At 55.4% G+C, this 14005-nt stretch overlaps 6 protein-coding genes across 6 annotated transcripts; 5 read left to right on the top strand and 1 right to left on the bottom strand.

Moving 5' to 3' along the window:
* Positions 1–333: 333 nt before the first annotated feature.
* On the top strand, positions 334–1251 carry SODALDRAFT_316732 (hypothetical protein; the record flags this gene model as incomplete). Its single annotated transcript, XM_028609319.1, has 2 exons — positions 334–810; positions 859–1251. 2 exons carry the CDS (start codon positions 334–336, stop codon positions 1249–1251), a joined length of 870 nt encoding a protein of 289 aa, XP_028463154.1.
* A 667-nt stretch (positions 1252–1918) lies between these two features.
* SODALDRAFT_346302 (hypothetical protein) lies at positions 1919–5010 on the top strand (the record flags this gene model as incomplete). Its single annotated transcript, XM_028613248.1, has 8 exons — positions 1919–2091; positions 2165–2348; positions 2396–2653; positions 2702–2802; positions 2850–2921; positions 3006–3193; positions 3241–3955; positions 4002–5010. The coding sequence occupies 8 exons, from the start codon at positions 1919–1921 to the stop codon at positions 4558–4560; spliced, it is 2250 nt and encodes a 749-aa protein (XP_028463153.1). The 3' UTR covers positions 4561–5010.
* Positions 5011–6955: 1945 nt separating this feature from the next.
* Positions 6956–7548, bottom strand: SODALDRAFT_363162 (hypothetical protein; the record flags this gene model as incomplete). The annotated part of the gene is made up of 4 exons (XM_028614536.1): positions 6956–7120; positions 7153–7165; positions 7201–7393; positions 7500–7548. 4 exons carry the CDS (start codon positions 7546–7548, stop codon positions 6956–6958), a joined length of 420 nt encoding a protein of 139 aa, XP_028463152.1.
* Positions 7225–8762, top strand: SODALDRAFT_63115 (hypothetical protein). The gene has a single exon (XM_028615547.1). It carries the CDS (start codon positions 7651–7653, stop codon positions 8584–8586), a length of 936 nt encoding a protein of 311 aa, XP_028463151.1. The 5' UTR covers positions 7225–7650; the 3' UTR covers positions 8587–8762.
* Positions 8740–10420, top strand: SODALDRAFT_63105 (DHS-like NAD/FAD-binding domain-containing protein). Its single transcript, XM_028615546.1, has 2 exons — positions 8740–9608; positions 9657–10420. The coding sequence occupies exons 1-2, from the start codon at positions 8892–8894 to the stop codon at positions 10368–10370; spliced, it is 1431 nt and encodes a 476-aa protein (XP_028463150.1). The 5' UTR covers positions 8740–8891; the 3' UTR covers positions 10371–10420.
* Positions 10421–10858: 438 nt separating this feature from the next.
* SODALDRAFT_353064 (hypothetical protein) lies at positions 10859–12296 on the top strand (the record flags this gene model as incomplete). The annotated part of the gene is made up of 4 exons (XM_028613626.1): positions 10859–11059; positions 11108–11598; positions 11659–11731; positions 11780–12296. Exons 2-4 carry the CDS (start codon positions 11256–11258, stop codon positions 12294–12296), a joined length of 933 nt encoding a protein of 310 aa, XP_028463149.1. The 5' UTR covers positions 10859–11059; positions 11108–11255.
* Positions 12297–14005: the final 1709 nt, after the last annotated feature.

The following is a 14005-nucleotide window of genomic DNA, read 5'->3' as shown; positions in this document are numbered from 1 at the left end:
TAGGGATCAGACATGTCAGGACTCGGACATGTCCAGCATAGGACTTGTCAGGATTGGGACATGTCAATGACAGGAATAAGACATGTCAGGAATTGGACATGTCAAGAATAGACATGTCAAGTGCGAGAAATGGACATGTCAGGCGCCTTATGGGTGAAACGGACCCCAAGATGGACGAAAACCATCGAAGGTCGAGGTGGACGAAGCTGGCATCGGCCGATAATGACAGGCCAGAAATGGCTACCTAGCCCCGCAACTTTTGTGTATAAATAAAGAATCGGCCAACACTTGGAAAACTCAGCTCAGTTAGAAGAGTGGGAAGGCAACTTCGCAATGTCGGATGCAAAGCGCCATACTCGCTTCATCGAGGACAGTCCACTAGATGCCTACGGGGCGCAGCAGGTGGCAGGGCGCAGTACACGAAAGCCGACCCAGCGTCATAGCCGCTTTCCCGTCCGGCCAACTATCCGGAGGGAAGGCCGAGACCTCGTCCCGGTACTCACCGGTTCGCCCTGGAAACACTATGATACAAAGTACCGGATCCACTTGGGCTATTCATTCGGGGTTGTCACTGCTCGCAAGTCACATGAAACCAGTATGATCCGGTCAATAACTGGGCAGAACACCGACGAGCAGATACAGTACCTCCGCCAGATTTGCCACCCCAATATCGTCGCAGCACTAGAGATATATTCTTGTCCCAAGGAAGGTTGCTTCCTACTTTCGGAGTTCATGCCCACGACCCTCCGGCATCTTTGTCGGGCACCCATATATCCAAGCGAGCAGCAGCTCAGCTCCATTCTGCACCAGGTATGAGACTTACTTTAGTGACTACGGGCTTTACTGAGATGGTTATAGGTCCTCTCCGGCGCGATGTTTCTTCTAGAAAGCGGCCTAGTTCACGAAGAGCTCTCTGTCGCGAATGTACAGGTCAACCTAGAAGGAGAAGTTAAGATTGGGAACGTTGAGCGTTGCCGTAAGGGTGGTGATACTTTCAAACTCTTGGAGTCGTTCGGTCGCCTGACGATGAAACTGATGGACAAGGAGAAAGCCGAGGACGCAGTTCCAGGTCTGACCTATCCAGAAGATTGGTCTCAAGAAGCCTTCGACATGTTCACTATGGCTAACTCAAAGCCTGATATCAAAGACCTGCTATGCCATCCATTCATGCTGAGGAGGGAACAGAAGGAGTTGAAATGGCTGGTCCATTCTGTGCTTATTACTGCCTACCATGAGCGAGAGGAGACGTAGATTCATTGGAGACTATTATTGCGATGATTCTTTTCTAACGGCGACTATCTTGTGTATTGCTGTTCATCCAGCCATCCAGCAGCAGGTAAACCATGTTCCCTAGGTCGTTCCGTCAATAGACACGATCCAGGCACCGCACCATCAGGAGGCAACTCAGCTCACACCCTGCTGGCCAAGAGGCTTTCAACAGGATATGCTTGCTTTACAGACTGGGTCGTTGTTTGTTACTGCGCGGCCACTTCGGGTACCTGAGAGCAGCGGGACGCCTTGGCATCAGCTGTGAGGGTCTCGTATCCAAATCAAGCAATGATGCTGCCTAGGATCAACCGACCACGATCATCGTCAAGCCATTTGACACAAAGCGTCATACTCATTTCATAGAAGACAACCGGGACTCAACGCTGCCAACAACCTCTCGTGTACGGTCCTCCCTACTTCATTGTCTTCTCGAAAGCGATATAACAACTGGCGACCGCTGCGCAGAGGCTCAGTACCACCAACGGCTTATCACAGGTCGGACTACAACTGAGTTGCTTAAAATAGATACCTGGCTCAGGGGTATAATAGGGGTCGGTCCCCAGCACCGCCCGTGTTCCCCTTCGCAACTTTCATCTTCCCTCCCTCACTTGTCACCTTCCCCCCTTAGAGTTACATCACTGCCGCCTCCATGGATGCCCCCAAGAAGTCGTCTAGACGAGGGCCGAGGAGAAAGAACTACATGAAGCAGCAAGATGGCGTCGAGATCGACACCTCAATCGTGAACAACAAACCAGTTAACAAGAACGTCGAAGACATAACCGAAAAGAACTACGAACGGCAACTGCAGAATTGGGATGACTTGTGAGTTCTTAAGCCGGCATCCGTGCAATACGTCATCTCACCAGACCAGCGTATAAGAGCATGGCCCACGGAGTGTAGACTCCCTTGAGGACCTCAAAGAGTATGTGTTCCGCATTGGAATGGCCATGAGAGGCGGAAAGCTTCCAGACGAAAGGCTTTCATGGAAGGGCCTCAATTCGTATTGGAAAAAGTTTACCGCCGCCTACAACCGTGAACGAGGCACCATACCAAAAGACCATCTCACATCGGTTACCCGTGTAAGCATTCTTGCACTTTCTTTAGAACATTCGCTTACTCTTCTCAGCTCATTGAGCCACGCGGTGCACTGGGAAAGCGTCTTAACATCGTGGCAGACAAGGGACCTCGGCGCCATGCCACCGCTGAGGTATTGACCTGGGCGGGAGAGTTCTTTTGGACTCTCGATTGGAAGATCTTCGCCCGACCAAGATTACGCAACGATCTATGGGCGGCCCTTCTCCAGTCAGTGTTTACAGCCGCGCGAGTCTCTGATTATCTCGAGTCTTCCTCTCGATACAACAGCAACATAGGGCTCCACTACAAGGTGACGTTGTTGATCAGCTATTGCTTCAAGCACTGACCTCGGCTCCAGGATACCCAATTCATTGTGTACCAAAATGAGAGAGGAGAACCCGAGTTCGCGCTTCAGTTGACTAAGTTTTTGAAAGGAAGATGCCATCTTCCCAGCACGTTGTAAGTGGAGCAGCTGGCTTGACGAGCTTCGTGGTCTGACAATCTAGGCCTACGCCTGACATTCATGAGCGCGGAAAATTGGAGCCCCAGGCGCTGTACACCAATCCCATTCTGTTTTTGTTAGTCATATTCTGCTCTGCGAGGGCTTTGAAACACTACCAGGGATTGGATGGGCTTTTGAGGCTTCTGGAGTTGAGGCCTAGAGCCAAGGAGATCATCCCCATCCAGTGGCATGGGAGCGTTCTCAACTCACCCATTTTCTGCGGCGCAAGTGGGAGAATCATGACAGCAGGGCTCTTTTCCAAAGAACTGAGGTCTTTGCTTATTAGGGCAGGCTTTCCAAATCCTCCGGGCCTTCACTCTTTCCGGGCGGAAGGTCTTACTAATATTGGTGCGTAGAGCCCATCGCGTGTTCTGGCGTCAGCTCACATAGTATAGATGCGAATCCCAACTGCTCGGACATTCAGAGACAGACAATGGCGGGGCATGTGAACAACCATATCCAGGCCCGACACTACGCGAGCCGAAACCCAGGCATCGACAGCCAGGCAGCCTTTATGCGCACTCAGGCCAGGCTCATGAATATAGGGGAGCTCTTTCGCAACCTCGAGATTTCATGGGAACCGGAACTGTGGCACTCCCTCCCCATAGCGAAGAAGGAACAACTCTCGATGAGCGATGAGTATAGGGAGATTGAGGCACAGATCAGGGCGTTTACAACCACTAAACTCGAACTGCCTATGGACTCGCCGACAGACCCTGAGTTCAAGCACGAGGCCAAGCACGAGGTCATCACTATGTCTCCAGCCGAGGTGGACGAAGCACCTCTTGCCCATCCCGTTCGCAAGCTCAGACGCGACCTTGAGAGCCTCGAGAAGAAATCCCTTAACATGCTATGGGAGGAGACTTCCAAAGGAATGGTGGTTGGCGACAAGCGCACGTTCGTGTGTAGAGGGATCAGTCGACCCTTTTCGAGGCTCCGTTCGGTCATGCCGCTCCGTCGACAGTTGGCAGATCTTCTCACGATACCGGCTCGCTTGAGAAGCACGGAAGGGAAAGCAGCCCTTGTGGCTCTGGTAAAGCTTTGCAATTCCAAGACGGAAGCCGACCGGCCCGGCCTGGGTGCGACTTGCCACTGCTCAAGGTCAAGCTCGTGAGTATACCTTTCACCCATGAACAGGGGCCCTCTAACAGGCCAGGGATCATCTGCATATCTACAAATGTACAAAGAAGCAGTTCTCGTTCGCAGAGTTCTGTTTCTTCTGCAATCAGTGGCTGTATGACGCCGAGGCGTGGGAGCGACACTGCCACGATCACTTGACGCAGGACCTCATTCCGATGGAGTTGTCCTGGAAAAGGGTTGAGACGACTTTCTTGCCGGGTCACTGTCCTTTCTGTCTTTGGGATACAGGTCTCGGGTGCGCAAAACGACTTCAATCATTCTGTTCCTTGTCTGACTGGGAGACGCACATCAGAGCTCACGGCGTGTCATGGCAGGAACGGTGCCCAAACCTACGTTGCGAAGGCAGCTTTCACGACGGTGAATCATACCAGAACCATCTGCACGACCTACATCGCGTGCCGAAGAAGCTCCTCCTGCCTGCCCAGACAAGCCTCAAGAGGGGGGTCGATGATGTCAGCCAGGAGGAGCTTCCCGCCAAGAAGGCCAAACTCGGAGATGGTCCGGTCGAGGCACGTTTCGTCTTTCATTACTGTGACCCAGGAGAGACGTTTTCGGGCAAAGGCGGGCTGGCCTGAAGTCTCCAGCCCAAGAGGAGGCATGTTCTATTCCGGGAATGGACGATTGTGGTCATCAGGTGGACGGATATGGCCACCGCCGCCGGTAGGCTGGGATGTCGGTTGTTACATCTAGAAGTGCGACGCAAGAGACGGGGGCGGAGCCTGTACAACAAGATCTTCGAGTTCGGCGAGATCTTCAACATGAACATCACCATCATCGCCCAAGACAGAGGTAGCGGGACTACGAGGTCTTCCAGCCGGTACGAGACGTGAACTGGCCTCCAGCCATGAAAGACATCGTAAGATAGCCACCGCCGATCGTAGCGGAAGCAACTGACCGGACAGCGCCCCGAGATTCTCCACACCGGCCGCCCCATCCGCCAGGGTCGCAAGGGTCGCAAGGACCGCCAATCGAAATTGAGGCAAATGGAGAAACTGATTCGGCAGCGCAAGGTCCCAATGCCACCGAGGGTGTAGAAGAGAGGCTGAGAAACCCGCAGGCACCGGGTGCACTAGATAGTCCAATTGAATAACTTCTACTTTGTCTCCGTTTCAGCTCGGCAAAACGAAGTGAGATGAATGTGTTCTGATGGTCATCAGTGTTCTTCCTCCCTGGCATCATTTGAGGAGGCTGTGCGGCGGCGGCAACGCCGTGGATCGCGCGATCTGAACCACGATGGGGAAAGGTCCGCTCCTGACATGCCTAGTGCTTATCGGATCTGAGAATGCCGACCCAAACTGTCGGGTCGGCCCGCTATTTTCAGGGTAAGGACCGCTAAGGTTGAGGTATGGCTTCCCGGCATCTTCAGTGGCTGCCTAGCCGCCTTTCCATCGCGCTCCGCCACGAGCGAGGGCAAGAAGGTACCATCTGGGAGGGTGGACCCATCAGATTACCCTCGGGCCATGTTGATGATCTACCCGATCTCAACTCTGATCCGTTCAAGGGCAAAGATCCTTTGGTCCGGTTCATCCACGAGCAAGAAGCATCATCGGGAATCAAGTCGCCGACAAATGATCCAAGCTTCCCCGAGCTCATCGTCCGAGTGTCCATCACTGCGAGCCTTAGGCCGAAGAAGAAAATCCGGAACCTCTGCGAATACCACGCGAACGGAGGCGTTTCCATCGATTTGGCCGTCCGTGCCGTCAACTGGGGGGATTTGGGCATCCCTGATGGCAACGATGCCAAGCACATCATCTTTCACCTCGTCCGCCCAGCAAGCTGGCAGGATCTCATGCTTCCAGTCGATATCCCTGAATAGCCTACACTCAAACACGTCATCGCCTTTTGTTTTCAAATACAGGAGGCTCAGCTCGAATCTGCATCGCCCGGAGTCAACCTCGACCACGACCGTCCCCAAGTCTCTTTCCAACCTGCAATTCTTTGGGCTCGTGCTATCTTGGATCCTGATAGTTTGTGGCCACTGGGCTCAGTCGAATAGCTGTGGAAGGTGGGGTAAAGACATCGAGCAGCTCTCTGGGGTCTCGGGTCAACTGGGCGCACGGGCCACAACCGCCATGGGTGGCGGTTGTGGCCCGTGCGCCAGCAAACTGAGTGCGAGTTTGGTTAGTTAGGGGTACACGAGCATATTCAATTTCCGGCCGTTCTCAGCCCCCTTCCCTCAATGCGATGGTTCATTCGTTGTGACTAGCACTGAGAACCATTGCCATGTTCTCGGTGCCGGTGTTGATTCGGCAGCAATGAAGTTGCACCAGATAAGTGGAATACGTGTGACGCTGTCGAGGGAGCAGCTTTCTGATTGCCCCAAATTGGGGGGTCACGTGCGTGAATGGTCTGTGCTGACCCACCTCTCATGTACACAAACCCTCCCATCGTCGTATCTCGTGATGTCCCTCCCATCATTCGAGTACTTAAAGCGCCGTCTATCTCCCGTCTCCGGGCTCCCTGACATTCTTCATTTTCCCATCCCTTCCCCATGGCGGCCAATACCAGAAATGCCGCATCGCATCACCGCCCCTTCGCCGACCAGGCTCATCCGTCAGCCTCCCGGCATCGCCAGGCCTGCAACCCTGGCATGTGCCAACTCATCCCACCAGCGGACGAATGATCACACCGAGTGTCACGGTTCAGCAAAACTATTGACTCGGCGGCCGCTTCGGGGACCACGCAATACGAGGTTCTGGCTAGGATTCAAGCTGGGTGACCATAATCGGGGACCTCATGGAAGGGACGAGACACGGAAGGGAGATGGCGGCCTTCTGGGCATGACACTCGCTCGTCACCGGTCCTTCTGCTGAGAGGTGGAAAAAGGGGGCGGCGGCACGGGCGTCGCCGAGGCCCGGGTCAGAAGTGGATGGCTACATGCCGGGCATGACGCTCTCCTATCCGCCACGACGACTGGTCTCCTCGAAGACACGAATGCTGGGTGAGCCCATGTGGGACTCTTGTCGAATCTCACGATGTCCTTCTTCGTCTGGAACGGCCAGCATCACCGGCTGTGAAAAGGCTCAGCCGTTCCGGGGACCACGCAACACGAAGCTTGGATAGGTCCATCGGGGGCCTCACGTTGTGGATGGCGACCTCCTGAGCCGAGAAGTGGAAAAAGGGGGCGGCTACATCCTAGGCATGGTCATCACTGGTCCGGGGCCTACCTTGACGACCATCCTGAATGGTTGGGCAAGAGGGCGTGGTTGCATCACGCTCTCTCATCACCGGACAAGAGGGGGCAGCTGCGTCCGGGTCGGAATTCAGCGGCCAAGATCCTGGATGGTTGAGAAGGGGGGCGGCTGCTCATCTCTTTGGCCAAGGCCGAACACGAGTGCAGCGGCGCTTCGGTCGCCACATCAAACTGCCTCAATGGCTGGATCGACAAGGGAAGGTCCCCGAAGCGGACTGGCTTTCCTTCCAAGTGGAAAAAGGGGAGAGTACGCCACGCCAACGGGAAGCTCAAGGGGCAAGCGGAACGATCATGAGAGCAAGGAGCGGCCCCTTCGGCGACCTCCGCTGAGGAGGTGGACAAAGGCGGTGCCCGCAGATGCTGAGAGCATCGTGTCGTCTATATATAGACCCAGGCCCTCACGACCAGCGAGAGCAGTACCTCACAAGAACCCCATGCCCATCGCCTTCGACGGTACTCATTACCTTCCACCATGGAAGCTGCTCCTTCGCTGTGTCAAAGCGACCCTGTCGCCACCACCCAAATTCAGCATACCTCCGACGGCTCTCCGAGGTGCAGCAATGCCAGCGACGATACAATCGATAATTTCGCCGCACGCCATCCTCGCATTAGAGTGCTCGAGGAAGAATGGCTCAACAACAACGAACCAATCACAATTTTCCCAGATCAGACAACGTTTCTCGCATCCGTCAAAAGGCAGTGCCTGCAACGGAAGAGCGCGGCAGCATCCAAGGTGCTTGAATCGTACAGCGACACAGAAATCGCCCGCTTAGATGAGAGAAACAAGGACAGGTCCAGCTTCATTCATGGCTACAGCGACGAGATCACTATTCTTTCAGACGACCCAACGTTGCTCAACTCCATCAAAAGGCAATGCTTGGAACAGAGGAGTACCGCAGCATCCAAGGCTCTTCGATCCTACACCGAGTTCATGGCCACAACCATCGGCGACCCTACAGCCCAAGAGCACTACGAGGAAGCATCTCAGCTATACGACATCGTCATCTCGCTTCAAGAAGCCCTCGTCGCATTGCTGTCACAGCCGCGAGATGCAAGTGACAAGGCCTATTATGATGTAGGCGATGGAGCAGGCGGTGCTGGCGACGGTGGCGACGGTATGAGCAACGGTGTGGGCGCCAGTGTGGACGATGATGACGACGATGATGTGGACGACGTGGACGGCAGCATGGACAGCGACGACGACGTGGAAGTGATTGACCCTGTGGTTGACAACCTGGTTGACAATGGGCTCCACGCGTTTGACATTGTCGAGATACAGCGAGACAAGCTAGCCGAGATGGCGCTGAGTCGCATCCGAGCTGCGGAAGCGATGCAACATCTCGAGGGACATGGCGACGCAGCGGAGAGGCCCTTCAAAAGACGCCGGGTGGACGACGAAGCATCCTAGGTATCTGAGAAGCGCGCATAGCGAGGGTATCAGACACGTCGTCTCGCTCTCGGGTCATCATCCACGCTTCGCTCACTCTTCCGCGAGCACCGCTCCTACCCGGCACCAGCGGATCGCCAAACCGTCTGGCCAAGGCAGAGTCCTCCCAAGGCGCAGGCCTTCGCGACGCCACCAACATACCGTGAACTCGGCCCGTTGGGAGCGGTCGTCTCGTGCCTGTCTATGAAAGCGAGGCCACATCCCCCGGAATCTCGCACCTAGCCATCAGCTTCTTCTCTCCTAAGTCTTCGACTGATCCTTCAATCATGGCCTACACAGCAAACTCCCGCCGCAAGCGCAGTCGCGCGTTCAATGACGCTGAGCGAGCTCGCAACCGCCAGAAGTGGGGAGAGCCCTATTTTGAGGTCATCGAGGACTCCTCCCCTCCCGAGGTCATCATCGACGACGACGAGGACTCCTTGCCACCCCGTAAGGTTGTCGTCAAGGAAGCCTCCCCTGCCGATGTCATCATCATCGACGACGACGAGGACCCCTTGCCTCCCAGCAAAGTTATCGTCAAGGACGCCTCCCCTCCCGAGGACATCATCATCGACGACGACGGGGACCCCTTGCCTCCCCGCAAAGTTATCGTCAAGGACGCCTCCCCTCCCGAGGTCATCATCATCAACGACGACGAGGACTCCTTGTCTATCTGCAAGGTCAAGGACGCCTCTCCTCCCGAGGACATCGACAAGGACACCTCTCCTCCCCGCGAGGCCATCGTCATCGAGGACGGGAGCGGCCCCTTCCATCAGCCGGGCACAGCCCCTGAGGCCTTGGCCCTTGGCCGACAGCGGTCTACCCCCCTCGCAGAGGCCATCACCGACGACGACAGTAGTCGAGCGACTGGACATCAGTCGGAGACCGTGAATGTGTCCCCGTTCTCCTCACCGTCTCCTGCCTGCTTACCAGCACAGCAGGTACGAGGGGAACGGTGGATTGTGGTGACGGGCGCAGGGATCAGCACACAAGCAGGTCTACCAGTTGAGTAACTTCTCCGTGTTCACACGTCCTAAAGCTAATTAGTCTAGGATTTCAAATCTCGGAAGGGGAAGGGTCTTCGAAAGCTCTTCGACGCCGCTATGTTGCGTTCCCCCGACACGGCTCAGGAGTACCTGGACAAAGTCAGGGATTTCCAGGAGAAGGTGAATGCTGCCTCACCTACATCGACTCACGAGTTCATCGCCGAGCTGAGATCGACTGGCCGGCTGCTAAGGACTTACACCCAGAACATCGATGGGCTGGAAGAGAAGGCTGGACTACCTTGCGGTCCTGCTGGTTCTGCTATTTGCGTTCAGCTGCATGGTTCCGTCCATTCTTTGCGATGCTCTCTCTGTCTCCAGGTGTCTCGGCCTTCGCTTGGCGATGTGGCTCCCGGAAGCGAATGCCTCCTCTGTGGAGGCAGGGCGAAGGAAAGGATAGATGCAGGGAAACGGAGGTGCGCGAGTGGCATTCTCCTCCCCGATATTCGACTCTACAACGAGGAGCACCCCGACGGAGATCTGATTGCTGAGGCAGTACGTCAAGATCTCGGACAGCAGCCAGACGTGCTGTTGATCATGGGGACGAGCCTCCGCGTGCCAGGAGTTAAGTGGTTAGTCAGAGTCTTGGGAAATGCGGTTCGAGATAATGGCTGGAAAACGGTGTTGGTCAACAGAGATCCCCCTCCACCGCCACTCCGGGGTCTTGTTGAGTGGCTTGCGATGGACTGCGATGAGTGGGTGAATAGACAGCTTCGATATTGATTTGGGGACGAAGTACCTCCATAAATCTGCCATTGCCCTCCGCGGTCAACTTCATTACCCCCTCGCTCAACTGCCTTGCTCTGCTTCTGAGTTAATCTGTTTAAGGAAAGTCGTGAGAATTCTTCCTCAGGACCTTCCCATACCCTTTGTGCAAGAGCCACCAACTCCACTCTATGGCTGATTTTTTAGCATCTGCCCCTTGAAAGTCCGACGGGTTCGCTGATGATGACAAGCGGGACCTTTTCTCGTCGCAAAGACTGCTTATGGTAAAGGTAAAACCCATCTCTCGGGTCGAATGAAGTCAATGCTTAGACACTGGACGAAGCCGAACCCTGAGAAGAGGATCTCATTCATCCGCAATTTTCCCGAGCGTGCCTCGGTCCTGTTCCGGCTTAGGTCATAGCTATTAAGTCTGAGGTCAGACTTGTGGCCCGTGCCCGGCCCTGTACCTGGTGGGTGGCTGCGCGTCGACGACCAGCACGGGTCAACGTGGCGCGTCTTTATTTCAATCCTGTCACCTCGCTTTCCTCGAGCATCGTCCGCGATGGACGATCTGCAGGGGCCAAAGATCATTAAGGACAATCCCGTTGGGAGCGTCTTTGATGTATTCCGTGCTTCCTTCATCTCTGCGTGCGAGGGCGAGGGCGTCGCCTACTCTGCAAATGCCATTGACCAGCTCAGTCGCGAAGGTAATCCGATCCAACGCTGGGTACAACGCTCTCCTAACCGGTATCTAGGACTAAGGAACCTCGGCAGCAGGCCTGCTCCATTTAAACGCAGATCGCGGGACCCTTCAAGCCGACATCCTGAAACTCATTGCTGCTGTCACCTCTGACGACTTTAACTTCGACCGCATCAAACCTCTCCTGCGGCAGACCCTTGCCGATGAACCCGATGACATTCTTCTCTGGAAACAAGTCTACAATGCCGTGGCCGAACCCACCCCGCCTCCCCGCCCAACGGCGTCTTCCCTCCAACAAACCCCATGGCTTCGCAACACCAGCAGCTTCCCGAACTCATCCGAGCAGCCTACCTCTCCGAAGAGACCTGGACGAGGTGCCCCTCTTCCGTCGGGCTGTAAAGACCTTCATCGGCTTCGAGATGTCCCTGACGGAACCCATTTCGTATGGGATGCTGGCTGGATGGATCAAGAGGGTCGGCGAAATCTTGGGCCGAATGTACACCACTATCTGCTACAGCCTTCGGTACAACGAGCTCGATGGTAGCCGTAAGCTTTACTTAACCCTGTTGACTGCTCCTACTTTCTAACGTCTGTGGCCTATGCTAGCGATGCTATCCGCAACCTGGCACTCGACCACGATGGTCCTGTCCCGTTCCAGAAGCACTACCTCGGACGCCATGTGCGCCTGGATACCTGGGCGATAATTCGCGGCCAAACACCGCAGCAGGCGATGCAGCATCGGCCACGCGAACAGCAAGCGACGGCCGATCGATTTAACTCCTGAGCAGGTGGCATCTGTCAACACCGATCCCCGCATCAAGGAGCTGGCGGGAGAGGTGGAGCGACTACCGCATAGATCGAAAGAACGACAGGAGGCTGTTCGTGCGCTGAGGAATGAGAAGCAGAGACTCAAAAGGGCGTTGATGGAACGAATCAAAGACGCGTGGACGGACGAGCAGGCCGTAGAGGACATCCAACGCCAACTCCAGGGCCTCGGATTCTCGCAGCCTATGGACGTAGACTCAGCCGCCTGCGCACCTCAACGCCCAGCACAGAAGCGCCTCGTTGCTGCTTTGACCGCGCCGGTCGATGACACCCTCGAAGGATACTATCAGCGAAGGGACAGTCTCATTGACGCCATCATTGCTACTGCAGCGTGGTGGAAGGCCGTGCGACATGCCGAACCAATGGCTCAACGGCAAAGAAGCCAGTCCAGATATCTCATGATCAACCATGCGAGGTGAGCTTTTTAGAAGGTGTCGTGCTGTCCGTATTCGCCAAGGACACGAAGGACCGGCCAAGAAGATGCTTTTTGTGTGTCGGTGCTGCCCTCACTCTCTCAGCGAATGACCCTCACTTGAAAGAGCGTACTCACGAATTTTACACGTCCGGCGACCTCTCTAAGCATTTCCGCCGACGGGCATCTTGACCAGCTGCCTAATGATGCTAAGCCGCGATGTACGGTTTGCGACTTGGATTTGAAAAGTAAGATGCATCTACAGAGTGATGCCTTGAGGTTCATGGGACGGTGTCGCGGATCCCTCAACCAGACCAAACATGGGCCCGATCAGGCAGGATTAGTTATTAGGCAAAGGAACAGGTAGCATAGCTTAATGAAAGTCTATTCGAGATCATCCAGCCGCGCATGGTGAGGTGTGTACTGTGCCGCCCCTTCGGGTTACTGCAGGCTGAGAAACCCTCCGCGTTTTATCAACTTGTGGGGCTTATCTTGACTGATTTTCCCGAGTTCCTCCTGAATTCTCTCTCAGTCTTTTGAGGCCAGATTGGCGGAAGGTTGTCGCCCTAGGGGGACCACGACCGAGGCTGGTTTGTCTTAACTAACACAGCCTGCCCCCTCACTCTACATCTCTCTCCTTCGTAGGCTAGCTGTCACCAACGTAGGACGTTCTACGCAATATCGGAACCCTCGCCCATTGTTTCCCACGTGTCACAATATTCACAACTAGCATCTAGGCTGTGAGAAAATTGAGAAAGCCGCTCGAGTCGCAGGCATCCGTCAGCCGGAGCTTCAAGGCTTCTGTCTGCAACACTGGGTTATTGGAGATATGTATAACCTCCGGACCTCTCTTTTGTCCGGCCGTCCCACGAGAAGGGACACCCAAGGTACGAGGCAGACACGAGACCTTGCCCGCTTCCTCCGTGGTGGAGAGTGATTAAGAAATTAAGCATGCTGGCTGACCAGGCACGCCCTGTCCATCGCACCCTGTCGGCAATGTCAACACACCGTGATCCCAGTCGCGCATCGCCATCGCATATCGCACACTGTACGAGACCATGCCGACGGAGGGACACGGGACAGAGAACAGCGCCACACAGCTGGCTGTCGGCCCCGAGACCCACTGAATGCCGACCGGCACCGCGTTGACCCCGCCCAGGCCACCCGAAGCAGCGCCGGTCCCGGACCATGTATTCGGTGGGGTGTCCCATGCCCCGGTGCTGGTGCTCGAAGAGTATTGGCCCGCCCACAGGACGCAACAGCATCATGGGCGAATCGTAAGGACCGTTCAGTCCAAGGTCAGATTTGAGATGACGCGAGAATGCGGCTGGTTCGCATCGGAGCGGTAGGATTCATGGAGGCGGCCCCTTACCATCCGCAGAAGCGAAGCCAAAAGGCTTTCCCATAATCTCGCAGAAGCGCACGGATGGCTTTGGCAAGGTCCATGATGATGCGAGATGACCTTGATCTGGCCTGCTTATCCCTTCAAATTGATGGCGGGGGCTGGAAGGCACAGTGGCACAGTAGTTTGCTTGCCTGTTTGCTTGCCTGGCCGGACTGATACCACCGAGAGTCGCACTGGAGCATCATCAGGTCGAAGTGCGAGAACCACCAGCACCGTCATCACCAACACCCACCTCCACAGCCATGGTTAATCGGGTGGTGAAAATTTGGCTCAACCAACGGTGCAGGGGTTTCAAGTGCTCGCATACACCG

Source organism: Sodiomyces alkalinus, assembly GCF_003711515.1.
Source record: "Sodiomyces alkalinus F11 unplaced genomic scaffold SODALscaffold_11, whole genome shotgun sequence".
Lineage (NCBI taxonomy): Eukaryota > Fungi > Ascomycota > Sordariomycetes > Glomerellales > Plectosphaerellaceae > Sodiomyces > Sodiomyces alkalinus.
This window is presented reverse-complemented; position numbering and strand designations above follow the sequence as displayed.

Excerpts from the sequence above, each read along its gene's own strand:
- SODALDRAFT_63115 (XM_028615547.1), top strand. The coding sequence starts at position 7,651 with ATGGAAGCTGCTCCTTCGCTGTGTCAAAGCGACCCTGTCGCCACCACC.
- SODALDRAFT_63105 (XM_028615546.1), top strand. The coding sequence starts at position 8,892 with ATGGCCTACACAGCAAACTCCCGCCGCAAGCGCAGTCGCGCGTTCAAT. Across the intron at positions 9,609-9,656 it reads GCACACAAGCAGGTCTACCA|GATTTCAAATCTCGGAAGGG; the intron begins GTTGAGTAACTT and ends TAATTAGTCTAG.